The sequence below is a fragment of the Alligator sinensis genome, unplaced genomic scaffold (genome assembly GCF_000455745.1).
Source record: "Alligator sinensis unplaced genomic scaffold, ASM45574v1 scaffold138_1, whole genome shotgun sequence".
Classification (NCBI taxonomy): Eukaryota; Metazoa; Chordata; order Crocodylia; family Alligatoridae; genus Alligator; species Alligator sinensis.
Window position 1 is genome coordinate 2,277,888 of NW_005841862.1, and position 20,532 is coordinate 2,298,419.

Sequence of the window (20,532 nt, forward strand, 5' to 3'; positions counted from 1 at the left end):
GCAGAGGGGATTACCCCTCTGCCAGGCAGGAGCCAATGAGTGGGTTTGTTTTTTTTTCAAAGAGCTGGGAGCTGGGGCTGAGCAGGGCAGCCATTGAGAGCGAGTGGGTGGGGGATAGGGCCGATTCAGAGATTCAGCCGATTTGGCAGCAGCCCAATCTCTGAATCAGATTCAACCGAGTTGATTCAGGATAGTGATTCAAAACACCAAACGGAATCACTGTCCCCCGAATTGGCCGAATCCAAAGTGAATACTAGCCACTTCGCACAGGCCTATTAAGTACTTTGGATCCATAAAATTTCTTCTGGACTTCAGCATCTGGTTTTTCTGTCTAAGTATCTCAGCCTTTCATTTAGGTAGGGAGAGCCTCTCTGGTGATACTCATCACTGTAATTAGACTGAGAGCCAGAGAGAACCATAAGACCCATAGAGACATAATACAGACATATACAGACCACCTCTGAGAGTTTCTGTTGTACAGGAAGTCCTTCAGAGATGCTACCCTCATACAGATATAGTAAAAGCAAGGAAGATTGACCTTGTACTTACCTTTCCAGGTGTGGTACAGCCCATCAGGCAACATGATTTGTCAGCTGCTTTCAGTACCTCCTCCAGCTTAGGAATGGAGGCAGGCAAATCAAGGTGCAGTTGGACTCCCCCTGTGAAGTCCACTAAAGCTTCTGAAATGTAACCCCAGTGCAAGTTCTGATAGGAGCCTCGTAACCTGAATAGAAGGGAAATGTATTTGTCCATATAGTCCATCTTAATCAGTGATGCACAGAGTAAGTTAACTAAATGAATTCCTATTTAAAGCTCTCTGAGTACATAAGCATGTTACAAAGGCATTGTGTCAGGAGGAAGGGATATGTGCACACCTAGGCTAGAGACATAAGTTACACATAACCCAGTATAAGTGATCGGAAACTGGTTCCTATCTGTAAACAACAGAAGTTCAGTATACATAAACCACTTTAAAACTGGCCAAAACTGGTTTAAGATAAACCTGGATGGATGTAGTATCAGACTTAACTGATTTAGGTTAAATCGTTTTATTGAAATTCTGTCCCAGATCTCCTCTAGATTCAAGTTAACTCAGTCCCCCAGAATCCCAGGATGCTTTACACCTCCCCCAAAGCCCCCCTCCCCCCCTTTGCAGGGTGGGCAGGCTACCCTTGGCCCAAGCTGTCTGCCCAACCCAGTAGGGAATTGTGCTCTAGTGGTTCCCAGCTTCTGGCCTCAGCCACTGCAGGCATGTGGCTACATTTCTGGAATCAAAAGTGAATGTCTGTTCACTTGTTTATCAGTTCAATCTACGTAGTATAGACCAATCTACAAAGATTGAATCAATTCAGCCTCGGGCTTTTTCACTGTCTGTACTTAGCCCTAGATACAGTAGATTTCCTTGGGATGAAATCTGGGACTGTAAGGACCAAAACTAATGGTCTTGCCACTTGAACTGAAGAGCAGTTTCTTTAGCTTTGCAGATGTATCAGACTGCACAACCAGTGGAATCAGGCAATAGAGGGAAGAATGATTTGAATCACAAGCATAAAATATGAACAGGGCTATTGCACAGATCAAGCAAAGACTGATTTTTTTCCATGACAGGAATGCTAGCAGTGGCTCTGTGCTCTACTCCAGTTCCATTTCAGCTCTAGAAACTGAATTTAGACCACTGCTGATTTCACGTTGGCAACTGAGCAGCCATGCAATAAAAAAGGTATTTCACCACCGGTGCTCTCTCAAGATCATATGAGGGACACCCTTTTGCTCTTTCCCAGTAATAGTTTCCAAAGCAAAGCAATCTGATATGATTATCCCCATTTTACAAATGAGGAAATTGAGCCCTTCAGTAGTGAAGTGATTTATCTATGTCACTCAGCAGGCCAGAAGCAGACACAGACCTGTGATCGCCTGAGTCAGAATACACTGTGCTATATGCTAGCCTCATGCTGCGTGCCACAAGCTTTTACTGAAACTGCAAAGAATATGAGTTAAAATGCACTGTGCTTAGAGCAGGTATGGCATGTCATTAAAAACCACAGGGTACACTGTACTTAATAAACTGGAGAATCAGAAAATGAAATTTGAGGCTAATTGTATTTTTAAGCAATGTCCTTGTCCTACACTGATTAAAGGAATTTACCATGTATGCAGGGAAAAACCTTCTCAAATGGAAATCTCATAAACAGCATCTGTTGCAATTTTAATGTAATATAGGCTCAGTTCACTCTGTAATTGAAAACTTACCCAGCAAAGTGGGACCGGCAACTTAGTCAACTTTTCTGAGATATAGCATGACAGAAAGTCTTCTATTTCTGAGTCTCACAAATGCTTTAACACTTGCTTATCCTCTAATAAATTTACTAAAATGCAGAGGTTATGTTTAGTGCTGTGTGTGTATGTGTTATGCCAATAGTTCCCAACCTTTTTAGATTCAAAGCACCCCTTGGTAACTTCTATGGAAGCAGCACCCCATTTCAAAAGCATGTGCATATATTACAGTGGTTACTTCCTCGCACCTTGTGGCACCCTTAAAAGGATCTCATAGTACCCAGGGTGCTGCATTACGTGCACTGAGAATCACTGATCTTTCCCAAATTTTGCTTCTCCAAATTTTGCAAAAGAATAAAATGTGTGAGGAATTTGTTGCTACTGCACCAGTTGACACTTGAACGCACTAAAAAGACTCCCAAAAACTAATCTTGCTGGTAAAAATGGGGCCCAGATGGGTCAACCCTCTTACAGAAATCTTTGGGATGTAGAGTTATGCTAATGAGAACCTCCCAACCCTGGGACACAAGGAGGAGGTAGTACATTGCACCCCCATCTTCCACCATGTGGCTTAGGTGGTCTGCACCTGAGGGAACAAGTATGGCCATCACAGTTGTAGTCACTCCTCCAGGAACTTGCATGCTGGAGACTAGAGCCCAGAGCCACCTGCTCCTGCAACCACTCCTGCCAGTCCTGGAAGCATGGGAGGAGTTGAGGTTCAACGCAGGCTGAAAAGCACAATCCCACAGCCCCACACTGGTTAACCCATCCATGGCTGAGCAAGCTGCTTGGAACATGCAGGTGACCAGCATGCGAGCTGCTGGGGGTGGGAAGCAGCCACAAGCATTGCTTATTCATGAGGCACTGAGATGCCTGGGGCTAGGCAGGAGGAGGAGCAGATGCTTAACTCCTTGCAGCGGGGCTGGGTGCCATGGCACCCTTAACATGATCTTGCAGCACCCCAGGGTGTTGCAACATCGCAGTTGAGAAACCCTATGTTATACACAGGTTTGCTTTATGTCCTGTCTTCTAATTACTGGCCCCAGCCTATAACTTACCCATAATGGGTGCATCTAGCCAAGCATGCATATGCAGGAGTGTGCATTTGCTGAGACACAAATAGCAGTGGCACCTATTTGTACTGCTGCTTTGTGCCCAAGGCCATGCCCCTGTATGTGTGCTCCAGCACATACCAAATTGTCCTGGGCAGGGACAATTAGGGTACGGGAGGCTGGGACCAGCACCTGTGCTGGCCCCAGCAGCCTTACCTAGGGACTTGGGGGCCTCTTGGGGCAGTAGTGAGTCTAACCTGGCTGCTTGGAGCCTGGTCAGCAGCCAAAGTGTGGCTCTGAATGGCCAGGCTCTGTTTCTGGAGGTGCATGCTGATGCCACATGTACCACAGTGCTTTTATTTGATGCAGCTTTTTTTGACAGCAGTGTCAAATTTTGCTGCCAGGCTGCAAATTAGCAGTGCAGCAAACGGGTGCGCATGTGCCGTGTGTGATTTGCAGTGCCTCAAGCAGCTTTGAGGCACCACACAACACATATGTGCACTCATCTGGATGCGCCCAATAATTCTTCTTTAGCTCAGTTAATAAAGGACAATGTCTTTGGTGCCAAAAGTCCAAAATTCAGTTCCTACTCATAACTATACTTCTAATTATTGCTAATATGATGGTGCCCAGCAGTGCAGGAACACAGCTGAGCATCCAGGACAAAGCAGAAGTGGTGACTTCTGGTTGCTGCCACAATTGTGAATGTGAACACATGGCTGTCAGCAGGGACTGGGTTTTTTTGCCACTGATGATACCACCTAAAGACCTCAACTAAGGAAGGGCCTCTTTTGTGTCAGGCACTGTGCAAACACAGCCCCCGCCCTGAACAGCTTATAACCTAAAACAAAAACAAACATGGGAGGGAAGGAAGGAGAGGTAAGGTGACTTGCCTAATATGAAATCAGTTCAGGTGTGAAGAGGGAAATACCAGTAAAACCCAAGTCTGCCAAGTTTCCAACCAATGCCCTATTCATTGGATCATAATGCTCCTTAGGTCAGGGACAGTCAGAGAAGGTTTTTAACCTTACTGTGTTACTGCTCTAAACTCCAGCTAGCACGCAAAAGCCCAGAACTGATGCAGGGAACTTTGTGTCTTCAGTCCAAGGTCTACAGTCTTCAGACAGTGTTGGCTCCCTGTATATGCAGCTTCTATTTATTACATATCCAGCACTCAGAAGCAGTGACTGATCCCAAGCAGTGCTACACAGGATATTTTATCCATAGCAGCAGTTGCAGCATATACCCACATAAATGAAGGACTCTGCAGTGGAAAAGAAAAATACACCTTGAGTATATTTACTTGGCATATGCTTTTTCTAGGAGGGAGGGCCAGAATTCATTTCTCGTCCGAGGGTGGACAAACAGGTATTCGTCATTAAGGAAAGGCAGCTTGTCATCTATCACCACATCCACCCAGTCTCCAAAATGCCAGAACTGAAAAAAAATAAAAGAATGAACCTATTTTAAGAATAAATACTCTTTCCAAACAACAGTCTCCAGAAATAGCCTGAGAGTGAATCTAAACCAGGGATGTGTGTAATGTCTTTGCTTCCTCTCCTCAACTGTTTTGGACTGTTGCTGCGCACGGTTAAACAAGCTGCTGAGTTTCATTTTAAAGGTGACTGCCTTTCAATGGCAGGTGAAGTCACATGGGGACATCAAGTACTCTGGGATCCTGTTGGATGAAAAATGCTATAGACATGTTAGGAGGTGGGTATCAATAATAATTGGACTACAGCAGGTATTTCAGAGAAACAAAAAACTCAAGTGTCTAGACAAAATGGCAAATCTCACAACTCAGCTGTCTGGGTCTTCTCTTGTGGACACCTTTTGGTCGGAGACGCCTTCCATCAAGTTCCAGCCTCTGGATTTTTCTTCTATTTCTATCCTCCTGAGTCTAAAACCTGCTTAGATATAGCTCTCTGTAAACTTTTATATGATCTGTAATGGCCATATAGAGAACAGTGAGGGAGGGAGAAAAAGCATGACGTTGGGCTATTATCCATCTGCTTGATAGATGGAAAAGAAGTGACTGGCCACTTCAGCAGCTGGGCAGAACAGGTGTTCTTCTGACTGATCCAGCTGATGAAACATTTCAAGGAGGGAGATAAGGAGAGAGATCAGTGGGGAAAAATCTAAAGGAGTCATTAGCAGATTAATGCAGTGCAGCATGACTTTGCAATCATAGGAAGCCACATTCAGAGCTGTTTTACTGCTAAGGACTTCAGTGATGTTTTGCTGGGGTAGAGTTAGCTCAGAATAACTGTGGCTTTGGAGAATGAAAAATACAAAGATGACTTGTTCTATTAAAACAGTATTGCTATTTGCACTTGAAACCCTCAGTGACCAACTTGCTCAGCGATTTTAAATGAAAAGGAGGGATAGATAATTTGTCTCAGTCTGCCTGACACCAAACCACCCATTTTTTTAGGCTAAATACAGGACGAAGAAGTGGGTTCATATTTTATAACATGAAAGCCAGGGCTGTTTAGAATACTGGTTATCTCTGAATCACTGAAATCTGGAGAGAGATGGATTGTATACGAGGCCTTAGATTTAGCCTGTCTGTAGTTTAGGCTTATATGTATAGGGAAAGTCAAAAATGGGAGAGTACTTATGAAATCTAAACTGCTGTCCTTCTAAATGAAAATGCCCTTTTCTTCCAGAGTGGAGAGTACTGGCTCAGTAAGGAAAGCTTAGTCCAATAGCCAACTTCACAAAGCGGGAAGCATAGGTGTAAAGGATTTAGGTTTGCAATTTAGCCACACCTTCACACAGCACCTCATGTGTAAACATAACAAGCAAACATATTTCCAGAGTACAAACAATGCGCTGTGTCTGGGGATTAGTGCAATTTGAATCCAGATATTGGAGATTTTCCATAAGTCAAGAGTAAAGTTCAAACTACAACGTGACTCTTGCCTCTGTTTGGAGATTAGTACAGTCTAGGAGACCTTCTGACTTTAGAATTGCATTTTTTACGCTTGGATAAAGAGGGCTGCTGAGGCTCCAATAGACATGCCTGTTTGGGCTTGTCAGAGCACACAAACTTAGACAGTTCACCCACAGTGGAGCCAGCACTTGAATATGAACACCCGGGCAAACCCTGGCATGCTGCTGGAAGTGGCACTGGTGATCAAAGAAGGGGAGCACTTCCTCTGAACACATACAGGACCAATGACTCAGGCTTAGCAAGATGTTGGAGGTTTGCCTCAGGACTTCAGCTGAGGGAATTATACTGAATGGGACAGGGAAGGGTCCTGTTGAGGCTGCATGCAAGGAAGACAGCTCTTGACACCCACTGGTTTCCTTAATCAATAAAATCAGGAAGGCGGTCTCCTGATTTTAAAAAAATGACATTGCTTTTATGACTTTTATTTTACTAACCAGCTGGCAACTGGATGCCAAGAATAGCAGAGATGAAAATCCTCTGAGTTTCAATTCCTGTGGTAGACAGGGTTATGGGCCATGGTAGTTTTTGGAAGGTGCCTTTTGAATGAGCCCTGAAGCTGAGGCTTTGATCACTTGTATTCATTAGAGATCCCAGCAACCTTTTCACAGGATCAGGGACTCTACCCCCAGTGTCATGACTGGTCTTCATCTTAGGTAGAACCATTCCACCTTTGTTCTTCCAAATCTTTCAGAAGGAGAAAGAATACTTTTGCATCTCTGAACTGCTGCAGTGCAGTGTTACCATGGCTGCTGTGTTCTACCCCAGAGGTACCAATTCATGTGGTGGACAAAGCGATTCGTGTGCACCCTAAGAATTAAGTTATCACTGAAGGAACTCAATTAACTTCAGTGCAGGTACTCCAGGGATAGATCCGATCCATGGAATCTCATATTCATATGGCGCTGAGCTTCCTTCACTCCTGATAACCATATTAGGAGTTGACCAGGTTCAGCATTTTATAGTAAACCCTCAGCAGCTGATAGGACTGGGCCCACAGTTTGTAAAGTGAAGAACGCTGAAAAGGAACAAAACAATATAGGAAAATAAAATGTGATTCATATCAGCGTATGAAAACCTGAAAGCTTGTTAGTGATGTTGCCTGGAACTGAGAGCTGGGGACAGCACTAAAATATCCTTGATGGAATAATTGAAGGGTACTGCTGAAGAGGAATTTTCATTCAGTTTGTTTTCTTGGTTGCTTGTTACAGGAAAAATAGAAGCAGATGTATTATCTGCAGGTGAGAGGACAGAGAAAACATTTTCAAATGCTATAATGTATTTATACAGCTTGAGATTTAAGGATTTCTCCTAAATAATCCTTTTGAGGCTCTTATGAAAGAAAGTCTCATTTGCTTCATTTTAATGTATGACCAGCTGGTTTATCTTGCACCTCTGCATGTTGGGAATGAGCCTGAAACACCTGGCATTACCAGGAGCAATGGAATATAGTAAGATTTAGATGAAATATCAGGATAGTTCTCCTGTACAGTAAGTAGTTAGACTGTAGCGTACACTCTCAAGAGAAGCGGTGTACACCCAACTGCTAGAATTAGTTATGTTAGATTGCACAAAAGTAACAGGATGTATTTAAGACAAAATGCATCGGCTGTGAGGAATGGACAAGGTGATATGTAATGGTTCTTCTCCCTCTGTGGTTTAGTATTTGGATTATGAGATGTTTGGTTTTGTAAAGCCTCCATTTTATGATAACTCCTCTAAAAACAGCTCATGCATTACACACCATGCACCATACTCAGCCTTAGAGGGGAGTCAGGGTACACACTAGAGAGTCACATATTCACCTAGTTGTGGGAGGCTTAGAATCTGGCCTACTTTTAAAATGTCAGAAGCAGAGCAATTTCAAACGGCCGATGTCTCCTGTCTGTTGGATGTCAGTGCAAGGTGAAGATGCTGAACAAAGAAAGCTTGAAAAAGGTCAAATAGATAGTGAATCCAGCTTTACTGATCAGTGGGCATGTCTACACGTGCATTTACTGTGCAGTAAGTGGTTTTTAGACTGGCATCTACATGTGTAGGCATTACAGCATAGTAATGCTGTGTGTGCACCGACTTGGGAGTAAAGTTACTCCCAAGTCAGTGCACACAAACAGGGGTACTGCACAGTGAGGTGTCTACATATGCCTTACTGCGAAGTAGCTACTCAGGAGTAAATTTGCTACCTGCATCATGCAAGTAGCAAATTTACTCCTGAGTCCGGTTAACTGAGTAACCTAAGTTACTGCACAGTAATGGTGCACGTGTAGACGCGCCCAGTGAGAACCAGTGGGACAGATTTAAAGAAGATACAAGAATTCCGTGTTAAATATGCACGTACACTAATTAATCAGAACACTTTTAGCTTGTTCGGTCACCCTTAGCACAAACTATAATGCTCAGAACCAGAATACCAATACCCTGAAGCATGGAAGGATCTGGATTACAGAAAGTGTGTTAGCCTACTAGAAAATCATAGCCTTTGACAAAATTCTGAGCAAGGGTCTGCTGTGGAACACTCCAAAGGTCTAGGGTGCTTAGGATTAGGGTTGTAGTTCACAATCACTTGTACTCTCCAGACAAGTACATTGGAGCAATGCCACTAACAAACATGTGACCTACCCGGAAGTGGAAAATCCCAGCATAGTTGTTTTGGAATTCTTGATCCTTTGGGAGAACATTTTCCAGAAAGTGCTTCTGCAATGTCAAAGACCCCAGGGCAGCCAGAACCCAGCAGTCACCTTCAAGGAGACAAGAAACAACAAAGCAATCACACTTGCTGCCTCATGGTCTCCTCTCCCTTACCAAGATCTGTCTCTTTCTAATGTTTTGCTTTTGGGAACAGGGTTACTATAGAATGTCAAAAACAGTTTGGACAAAATAGAAACAAGCATGAATGACAGCACTGCCCCAAATTCAAAGACCTCATGGACTATGTTCCTATTTATCCTATTTAAGTTCTTCACAGTCAGGGTTGCCAGGATCTGGAGTGGGCTCCCAAGGGAGGTGGTGCTCACCCCAACCTTGGGGGTCTTCAAGAGGCGCCTGGACAGGCACCTGACTGGGATCACATGATCCCAGGTTTGGTGACCCTTTTCTTGCCTGCCAGGGGCAGGGGGTCAGACTAGATGGCCCATTGAGGTCCCTTCCGACCCTAGAATCTATGAATCCTTCTCTCTGTTTAAGTTTATAGCAGTGATTCACTGCTAGGTGTGGCAAAATGATTCACAAGACAAATTCAGAGATTTCAAAAGGAAACCCCAGTGTTAAAGGCATTCTGATCTGCTGTGATCTTTCTGAATTCTTTGCAGGAGAAATTGTTCTATTATCTTTGTGAAGTCAAAAATCAACTAAGAGCTGGCATGTTCCAAAGGATGACTTGAGTCTAATGAGGGGTGCCTTGACACTAACAAAGGGTGCCTTAAGTCTAAAAAGGTTGAGAACCACTTGTTTTATAGACTGCACCCATCATGGTATCTGCCTGCCATGAAGGAGTTGTAGGGAGCCACTTGGTTTCCACAAATATGCTCCTTACCTTGTGTGAGTATCCTAAGACCTACAAGGAGTATAAATGGTGTGTAGCCACCGCCAGGCCCTGAGCTGGGAGGACCAACTTGGTGACAGTGCTATTTCTTTCAAAAGCAATAAATAGTGGCTCCCAAAATGAGACGTGATTTCTGGATGGCAGAAATGTGTGGAATTGTAGCAAGATAAAGACAGATACCCATTGCAAGGAAAATGAAGATAATTATAAGTAGTGTGACCATATGTCCCAGTTTAGCCAGGACAGCCCCAGATTTCAGAGGCTGGTCCCAGCTGGCTGTTCGCAATTATAATGGGTGTATCAAAAATGCAGGGGCGCAGGGCACAGTCTGTCCAGGAGTCAGAGTGGTGCAAAGCACCGTGCAGGCAGGCACTGCTGCTTGCCTGGCATGCTGCCTCACCCCTACCAACTTGTGACAGCATGGGGAAGGGGCGGGGGGCGATGTCCCAGATGTCCTGGGGTGGAAAGCAACCTGTTTAAATTCGCTGATGACACCAAAATTTGGGGGGAGGTGAGCACGCTAGCAGGGAGAGAGAGATTGCAGAAGGATCTGGATAGGTTACAGGGGTGGGCAAACAGGAACAGGATGTGTTTCAATACAGACAAGTGCAGGGTGCTGCACTTGGGTAGTAGGAACCAGCAGCACACTTATACGATGGGGAACTCCCTACTTGAGAGCACGGAGGCGGAAAGGGATCTTGGTGTCATTATTGACTCCAAGATGAACATGGGCCGACAATGCGAGGTCATGGTTGGCAGGGCTAACAGGACCTTGTCGTGCATCCACAGGTGCATCTCGAGTAGAGCCAGGGAGGTGATCCTCCCCCTCTATGCGATGCTGGTCAGGCCGCAGCTGGAGTATTGTGTCCAGTTCTGTGCGCCCCATTTCAGGAGGGATGTGGACAACATGGAGAGGGTCCAGAGGAGGGCCACCCGCATGATCCGGGGACAACAGGGCAGACCCTACAGTGAGAGACTGCGGGACCTGAACCTATTCAGCCTCCACAAGAGAAGGCTGAGGGGGGACCTGGTGACAGTCTATAAACTCACTAGGGGGAACCAGAAGCGTTTGGGGGAGACGCTGTTTCCCCTAGCCCCCGCTGGCATAACAAGGAGTAACGGGCACAAGTTGATGGAGAGGAGGTACAGATTGGACATCCGAAAAAACTACTTCACAGTTAGGGCGGCTAGGAGCTGGAACCAACTTCCAAGGGAGGTGGTGCTGGCCCCTACCCTGGGGATCTTTAAGAAGAGGCTGGATACTTACCTGGCTGGACTCATTTGAGTCCCGTTTTTGTTTTTAGGGTTTGTTTGTTTTTTGGGTTGTTCTCCTGCCCTGGCGGGGGGGCGGGCTAGAAGATCTATTAGGTCCCTTCCGACCCTAAAACTATGAAACTATGAAACTATGAATGTGAATGTCCTGGATATCTCAGATTTCCTTATGGTAAGCTTAGTTATGAGGGATGGTAAAAGTGAAGACCCTGAAAAGAAAAAGTTGAAAGTTGCTAGACAAGGACTTTACAGTCCCAAAGCCAAATGAAGTAGCAAATTCTTACACTGAGGTGAAGTTGATCCACTGAATGTTACTTTCTATTGGGCCTCAACTAGGCCTCTCTTTCTACACCTAGAGGTAAATAGATAGCAACAATGGGTGTCATTTTGATTTCAAAGGGACTTGAACCATAGACCATGTATAAATGATTGTAGAATACACATAGCATAGTTATACCTGTGTTCTCTGTGGGTTTGAGTGTGTGTGGAGTGAAATACACCAAGTACTCAGATAACAGCAGAAGCAAAGGACCGCAATCTATTGCTCCATGCTTGTCACTTAGATCTTACCTATCTTTTCTCCTTGAACAATATCAAATCTGCTAACACCCTCCATGATTAAACGGGGATTGTGTTGTATCTCCTGAATGAAGGAAAAAGCAAAGGGCAGTATGAGTATCTACCACTCATGCACATTCCTGTCACTTGTAGTCTTTCTTCTGTAACTTTTCAACCGATATCCCAGGAGGTCATTATTTGCTACCTCCCAGTGATATTAATCCAACAATCATGACTGTGTAAAAAGATTAATGTTTGAACTACACAAGCTTTGGCACTCTGCTTGATGGAGGCATACAAAAGTTCAAATGCTGCTCAGACAAATATTTCAGATGAATTAGTGAATGCTCTTCCAGCACTTTGAAAATCATCACCACAACTTTCCTGGCCAAAAACAGCCCTCTGAAGCTACATGAAGAGGGAAAAAGACCTTGAATCTCTCTACTATAACATGCTGCCTACCATTTACAGGAAAGGAGATACTTAGGCTTCTCTTTGTTAATCTGTGATGCTGTTTTCCACGGGAGCCATGATTATGGTCTACACACCTTGACATCCAAAGGCATTCTGACTTCCCACAACCTTCTCTTCAGGTTCTCATGCCTCCCTTTTCACCATGTTGTCCAGGTTTGAACATCTCTATCAAACCATGGTCTTTTGGAAGGGCTGGTGGGAAGGGAAAGAATAGCTTCAGGGTTCTTGGTACTCAGGGGAAGGTTAGCTCAAGGGAAAAAAGAGGTGTGTCTACGTGCTTTTCTTTCCCTGTTGAGAGAGAAAAACATGCTCAAATGATCTGGATCAGTATCCAGATGTAGCCATGCTTTTCCAGATCAAACCTCTGAGTCTTTTGTGATTGACATGCCACTAATATAGAACTGTCTGAAATGTTTTGCATCATTTCTGTTGATGAAGCTACAGAGAGAGAGCTTATTTTCTGTCTGCCAAATTCCTGCATTCTTACTGATTTTTCTTTAATTCAGTCCTTATTTAGATAGAAGACTTCTGTCTGAGTAATTAAAAATTAAAAGCCTCTGAACCCAGCCCTGCACACATAAATGTGTCATGCTTGCATGCTGTACTCTAACAAATGTCACATAATTGCATCACATCTTTGTATTTCTTGGTAGAAAGATGCTCACTCAACTATATCTCTGAGCCTTCTGTACAAGTAACCCTTGTAACACCTCTCTGCTGTGTAACAGTCTGCTTTGAAATGGAATTAAGTCCCAAATGCAGCAGCAAATAAATATGGCTAAGCAAACATAGAGGCAAAAGGCAGAAGCAACACCTGACAGCTGGGGCAAGAAAAATCATTTAGCAGCTCTTCATGAAGCAGGACTGGCATTCCTTCTCGCATGTTTGATTTGACAACATGAAACCTGCATATGACATGACTCACAAAGCTGTGAGAGCCACGTCAGTTTTGTGAAGTAGGTTCATAGTAATAGACACCCCCTAGAATCCCATTAAAAGTTCTCTTGTGGGGGGGATGACACATGAAGCCATTTCAGGCGAACCAATGGCAAATGGTGCCAGTGCAGATACCGGTGACTGGTACCCTAGGCTCCCCACTTTCCCTAATATATCTTGGTGCACTGCTGCTGCCCTTTCACATTCACATGGGTACATTTATCTTCCCTGTAACAGTGTTTGTGACTCTTGTTCTTCCCCCCATTGTTGTCACAAAGTTCTGAGTGGCCATAACGTTGCAGCGTAATGATGACTGTAGATTCCTGACAGCTTTGGCTATGCTACAGACCATTGCTTGTAAACCACATATATGCATATAAAATAAATATAAATATTGGCCCGACACTGTTCTGCTGAAGAGCTGTTGACGGGATTCCAGACAAAGCAGACCAAGTATCCTACTTTATGTTGACATGCAATAGCCAATAGGAGACAGAAGCAGCCTGTGGCAATGGGGAAGGGTGCAACATAGATTCCTGTAGGCCACAAAGCCCTGATATTGAGCTTCCAGCAAGCGTCAAGCTTCACTCAAGCTCAGACATGATGGTGCTGCTCTACGCTGCTCTGCTCTGTCTGTCCATCAGTACTTGCACCTAGCCTCATACCAAGGATAGATTTCAATCAAGCTCACAGTTTCTTAGTTTTTTTTATGGACAACTCATTTTTATGGACTTCACAGACGTGTGTTTTAGTCTTTTTTTGTTGTTTTTTTTTTACAGACTGTCCATACAATTTACAGACATTTAGCTACCCTCACCTGAAGCAAAAAGGATTAGGTAGCAAACAGCAGTCAGAAAAATGTATCGGGATGGCAGTGATCAAGATGACAGCCACCACTGCACTCTCCCTATATAGTACGATGCATCAAGGGCTAAATTTTCAGAGGAGATCTGTAGGCAGCAAGTGTGTAGTCCAGCTCCCACTGAATACAAGGGCAAAAATCTCACTGACTTAAATTGGGCAACATCAAGACATAAATTGAGTAGGTTTTGCAAAAGATCTCACCACATAGGGTGCATGTTTGGGTGCTGAAGTAAAGTGAAAAATATCGCTAGGAGAGCTCTGGACATTGAGGCCGTTTGAAAATCTGGTCCCTCTCTACGCACTAGAAGAGGAAAAAAGGACATAATGTCAATGCATCCATTTGTAAGCAGGAATAAAGCAGAAATGAAATATGTTTTAGAGGGATTATTGAAAAACCTGGCAAATCATCATAACAGCCAAGCAAACAATATAGCTGGACAGATTTTTTTTTTCAGGTCTGGCAGGAAAACAAAAAATCTATTCCATAAAACATTTAAAAGTGTCAGAATTTATTTTTGTTCCACATTGGGACAAACTGACACTTCTCTTTGATTTTCTCAATAAAAAAAGAAAGCTAGACAATGACATCCCGTAGCAGTGATTCTCAACCAGGATGCTGTGGCAGTCTGGGGTGCCAGGAGATCCTTTTAAGGGTATTGGAAATTGCCATATAATAGCAGCACAGTTAGGTGTCCAAACACCTACCCATGGTTCACAAGATAAAATCAGAGGTTTCATATAGAAATCTATAGTGTCAAAAACAATCTAACCTGCTGGGTTCTATCTGAGTTCTTTGCGACAGAGAAACTGCTATATTCTTTTTCTGTATGAAAGGTAAGAGCTGGCATTTTCTGAGGGGACAGTTTTGGAAAAGGTGGAGCCTACACTTCAATTCCTGCCAGCTTTTCTATCACCAGTATGCTCTTTCCTTTCTTTACTGTTGTTCCTCTCCGTCCAGTTCCCTGCCTGCTTCCCATCATGCTCTGTTCTGATTTGTTGGGCTACCTATTTAAGGGCTCGGCTCCAAATTCCATTCAAGTCACTATGGAGGTTTATATTGACTGATGGCCAAATTTTGCTCTCAGTAGGTACATGTACAATTAATGCACAAGAATAAACTCCAGGGTGGGTGTGGGGTTTGAATGTGAACCCAGGAGCAAAAAACTCTGGGATATATTGTTCTGGAATTTATTTGTGCACAGCACATTGAGCCTGGTCGGAGCAGCCCTGGCTGGCAGCAGCCCTCGGCTGCTCCAACCAGGCTCAATGTACTGTGGAGGAGCTGGGTGGGGTATGAGAGTGCTTCAGTGTAGGGCTAGCTGGCCTGCAGCCCCTGCCCTGAAGCACCCTCATGCCCCAGCCAGCTGGGCAGTGTCTACACCTGTGCTGCTGCGCATGAAAAAACTCTGGAGCAGGCTAGTACTTACATTTACAAGTACTAGCCTGCTCTGGATTTTATTAGTTTCATGTGCCTTAATAAGGGTGCATGTGTAGACATGGAGATGTTTACTGCAGAGCTAATTAGGCAACTCCGAAGTAAACTTTGTGTGTAGATGCACCCAGTCACACAGATATTAATCCAGCAGACCTTCTTGCCTTTAACGGTGTTACTCTAGATTTCAGCTGAGACTGAAACCTGGCCCTGAACTTGCCCATCAGTGTATTTATAAGGTATCAAGCACACAGATATACAATACTAATAATACCAAGAATAGCTAACCTTTAAGTCTATATGTCCTATAAGTCTATAGCAGGGGTGGCAAAATATAGCCTACAGGACAGATCCTGCCCTCCAACTGATTGGATCCACCCGGCAGCTGCCCCCACATCTCTCCACATGGGGCCGAGCCCCACCACTCCCAGTGGGGCAGCCCGGGCCGTGCTCCCCCCCATGTCCTTCGACCCAGGCCCTGACTAGCACATGCAGCTTCTGGAGGGGCTGTTCCTGGTGCTGCTCTGCTCCCTTTGCCTCCAACAGGAGCCACTGGGCTGAAGCTCCTCTCCCATTGGCCCACCCAGAGTGGCGCAGCAGGGGCAGGAGCAGGAGGAGGAGCCACTGCTGGAGGCAAGGGGAGCAGAACAGCACCCGATCAGCTGCAGCCACACCAGGAACAGCCCTGCTGGAAGCTGTGTGCACTGGCTGGGGCTTGTGCTGGTGGGGCTGTTCTGTTCCCCTTGCCTCCAGTTGCAGCTCCTCCTCCTGCTCTTGCCTCTGTTGTGCCACTGCAACTGGGGGGAGCTTCAGCCAGGCAGATCCTGCCTTGGCATGCTGGGCTTTGGTTGCAGCTCCCAGCTGCCTTCCACTGTCTCTGCCCACCCAGCGCAATGAGCAGCCAGCCGTGGGTAGATGGAGCAGGTGAAAGGTGGCCAGGAGCTGGAGGCCCATGCACTGGGGCAGGAGCCACCTAGTTGAAGGTTCCCGCCTGCTCAGCCAGATCTGCACAGCAAGGGCAGGAGCAAGAGGAGGAGCAGCCGCTGGAGGTGAAGGGAGTTGAACAGTCCCACCAGCCAGGCCCTGGCCAGCATGCACAACATCCATTGGGGTGCTCCTGGTGTGGCTGCAGCTGGCCGTGTGTTGCTCCGCTCCCCTTGCCTTCAGCGGCAGCTTCTGCTCCTGTCCCTGCTACACCACTGTGGAGGGGAGGAGGGGAAGATTCAGCTAGGCAGTTCCCACTACAGGCAAGGGGAGCAGAGCAGCACCCAGCTGGTTGCAGTCACAGCAGGAACAGCCCTGCCAGAAGCTGCACACTGGCCGGGGCTGGGGTCAGGGCTGGCTTTGTGGGAAGGCACAGGCTTCCTCAGGCAGGGCTCAGCCCCATGTGGAGCACCATGGGGGCAGCTATGGACTGCACTGTCTGGACAAGGTCCGTTGCACATGCTCCCTGCATCCCCCTCCCTCCCCTCATCCCTGGCTGGCTCCTGAGACCTAGAAGCCAGGGAGCGTTCCCCCCCCCCCTTTTCATACACACAAGGCCCCTCTACACACCCATACACCCCCCATTCCCCCACAGGACAGGGCATGCAGGGAGCAGATTATGCCTCAGCCTAGGCCCCAGCCCGAAGCTGTCACTGCCCCATGATCCCAGCCTCACCCACCCATCTTGCTCCCCAGCACTGTTCCTCACCCACCCAAAGCCCTGTAGGGAGTTTTTGTGCATTGCAGCATGGGAGAGGGGGTAGGGTGCTGGCTTGGCCTGTGCCCGCTCATCAAAACTCCCTATGTGGCCCTTGGGCTCAAATAATTTCCCACCCCTAGTCTATAGGAATAACTACAGGGAGCAGTACTTCTGCAAAGATTATGTGTTCACTACATAGGCTTCTAGTCTGGGAAGACACTGGTTCCATTCTCTACTTTATGATGGACTTACTGTGTGAACTAGAGCAGAGTTTCTCAACCCATGGGTCATGACCCAAAAGTGGGTTGCAAGAATATATGAAAGGGCTGTGAACAAACTTTAAAAATGGATTCTCCTTTAAAAGGAGAAGAACCTAGGAAACGGTGGCTTTTCCCATGCAGCCTGGCAGAGTTCCAGCCTGCAAAGGGCTTCTTGGGGCCCCCCCATGCCCCACCCTACACATCCAACCCCTGCCCCACACACAGCGGGGGCTCGAGCCTGAGGGCAGGGGGCAGCAGGTCAGGAGCGAGGGGCACTGGGTCAAGACTGGCCATCAATGTTTACAAATGAGTCCTGGTACAAACAAAGTTGAGAACCACTGATCTAGAGTATGGACATACAAGCACTTTACCAAGAAGTAAAAGGGACTGAGGATTCACTGTGCATCAGCTGCTCTACAATACCTTCCTGTGGCCATGCTCTTAACCAAAGGCAGGTTGGAAAGCAAAATGCAGTTAGTGGCCATCACTGAAAGAGCGGTAAGTTGCTACAGGTCTGCTTTCACTAAGAGGAGGCACATGAGCTGACATGGAACAGCTGATGCAGGGTATAAAGCCTTTTACCTTCTTTATCCACGTGTAAATTATTTGCACTCCCATAACTTTAGTGATCTGTTATAACTCAGGGTAGGCCTAACTTCCCTAAATAAAACCTGTAAAATGGCAGCACTAGTAATTCTCTAGCATTTCCCAGGATAGAGATTGTGAGGTGGTCAGCCATTAAGAAACAGGGACCACCAGAGATGGTTTATTCTGGAAAAAGAACTGCCATCCAAATAAGCACTTGATAAGTGAAAAAGACACTTCCCTCTATCTAAATATTTACATGGCTGGGGTTTTTAGCCTGAATTGGGTGGCACAAAGAAAACATCAAATAGTGAAAGCAAATAGAGCATTACTACTTGGCTCTGATTAACAATATATTGTCTACTATATGCACAGCTTAAGACGTCTAAAATCCTATACTTCTGCTTGTTGTGGGAGTTTCTCTCAAAGGTTACACCCCTCTTTGGTAAACAGAGAGGTCAGTAATGTTACATCAACTCCTCACCTCTGTTCTACTCAAAATCCAGGTTCTCCTATATCAGTGGTTCTCGACCTGTTTTGTTCCAAGACCCATTTGTAAACAACAGTGCCCGGTCCCCACCCAGTAAATACTTTAAGTAGAAAACAGCCCCCTGGCTCTGCTGGTGCCCCTCACTCCAAACCCACAGTTTCCCACCCCCCATCCCTGCTAATGCCCCTCTCCCAACCCACTGCCCTGTACCCCCAGGCCCCAGCCCCCCCCCGGCGTGAGGAGCAGAGGGTGGGTGTGTGGAGCAGGGGGTGTGGGACATGGGGGAGCATTCACAGAAGTGAATGGACAATTATGCAAGCTAGTTCTTTCTTGCCATAAGGCATTGCCCATTCTGTGCTGGCAGCAGGCTCTGGGGATCTGCCACACAGCTCTGCGGTTTTGGCACTCTTGTGCCCCAGCCATCCCCTCTCCTACCTCACACCACCACCCAGAGCCTGGGGCTGACCCCCCAAGTCAGCTGCTAACCCAGGGCTGCTCTGCCTTGGCTCAAAGTGCTGCTGCTCCAGGCGCACATGTAGATGCTGTGCCTGGGAGCAGTGTATTCTGGTGCAAACTGATCCAAAGTTTATCATGTTGCATTGATTGCATGTGTAGATGCACTCTGTTTCAATCAGCTGAAGAGGCTAAGAAACCTTTCTGTGAAACTGTCACAGCTGGAAATGCTGCTTCCATTCAATTAGGCTGATTAAATGAAACAAACAAAAAATGGAATTGATTTTTATTTTGGGCAAACAGGAATATTGAGCAGGGTCCTAGAGCTCCACGCCCTTGCAACGCCCATAAAATACCAAAGCTATGAAAACTGTTGGGGTCTACAGCTGGATAAGCAACTTCCCTTCACCCCAGAAAATAGCTTGCTAAACTAAAAGAACCGCTGAACAGCTGCAACCCTTGCCACTTGCTTGTTTCTCATATTTCATATGAACTGCTCAAAATGTCTCAAATTAAACACTGATCTCCAACTGGGGAGAGGGTGGGGGGGAGCTTAAATCCAACTGCCACATTTGCTCAGGGTTTATTCTTATGCTTAGTCCTTTGACATGCTGCATCTCAGAGGGAGCAGAATTTAAAAAGGACCCAGTAAGACCTGGTGGTGCGGCTGCAGCCCAGGTTTTTGTTCAAGCAACCTCTCCCCAAGTCCCCTTCTCTGAAAAATTCTCTGTGGTGGCTGCCAAACTCATTCCACATTTTCCTTCTTCCCCTCCCTTCCCGGGGCTTTCTGGCACAGAAAGAAAATCCTCTCAGGAGTCTTCACTACCAAATGCATTCAGGCCCCATGCATCTGGACTGATATGGCCAGAAGAAACCTGAATTACATAAATGGGTACATCTACGCATGCATTACCACACTTTAGTTAATGCGCATTAGATTTAATACCTTCAGGCATATATACACATGCTCCAGTGGGGTGGGGGGAGCACTTTAATTAGAGCGGCTCCAAGAGCCACCCTAATTAAAGCTCCTGTCCATCTCACTTCAAAATGGCGTCTGGAGCACTTCATCTAAAGCTCATCAAATGAGCTCTAGATACAGCGCCCCCATCACCATTTTGAAGCATGGGGATGCTGATACACATGACATGGAGGCTGGCTGGAGCACAGTAATTACCACGCTCCAGCAAACCCAATTTATCAAATCTGCTCTGACATGCTATAATTACAGTGTGTCAGAGCAGCCTCTGCACTCGTGTATAGGCACCCTCTATTGTGTGGTACTAAGAAAATGTCATAATGCGCATTAACTAAAGTGCACAGTTTTTAAGTGATGCTTAATGGGCATGTATACACATGCTTTGGGAGGCAGTGGGGGTGCTTTAATTAGAGCGGCTTGATTAATCGAATCTGCTCCGACGGGTTGTAATTACAGCTCATCAGAGCAGCCTCAATGTACGAGTATAGGCACCCAATGCACATTAGCCTATTTTAATGTTCATTAACTAAATAGCACAGGGTTTTTACTGATGCTTTAATGAACATTAAAATAGGCTAATGCACATTAAAGTACATGTGTAGATGCACCCACTGAGTGTCACACAGAAATATGCAGTTCTCATCACTGGTGTCCTCATCCATTCCTTGCCCAGCCCTTCTAGGTGCCAGACACAGCCATTTGTTGCATCCTATCTTACTTTAAAC

General features: G+C 45.8%; 1 protein-coding gene across 1 annotated transcript in view; it reads right to left on the reverse strand.

Annotated features, from left to right (window-relative positions):
* Nucleotides 1-20,532, reverse strand: part of LOC102373445 (calpain-13-like) — a 163,173-nt gene that overhangs the window by 139,067 nt on the left and 3,574 nt on the right. Inside the window, exons 3-6 of the mRNA XM_025216044.1 lie at nucleotides 11,663-11,735; nucleotides 8,899-9,017; nucleotides 4,630-4,763; nucleotides 550-724 (exon numbers count right to left, since the gene is read on the reverse strand). Coding sequence (XP_025071829.1) covers nucleotides 550-724; nucleotides 4,630-4,763; nucleotides 8,899-9,017; nucleotides 11,663-11,735 — 501 coding nt within the window. The remainder of the gene's footprint in view (nucleotides 1-549; nucleotides 725-4,629; nucleotides 4,764-8,898; nucleotides 9,018-11,662; nucleotides 11,736-20,532) is intronic.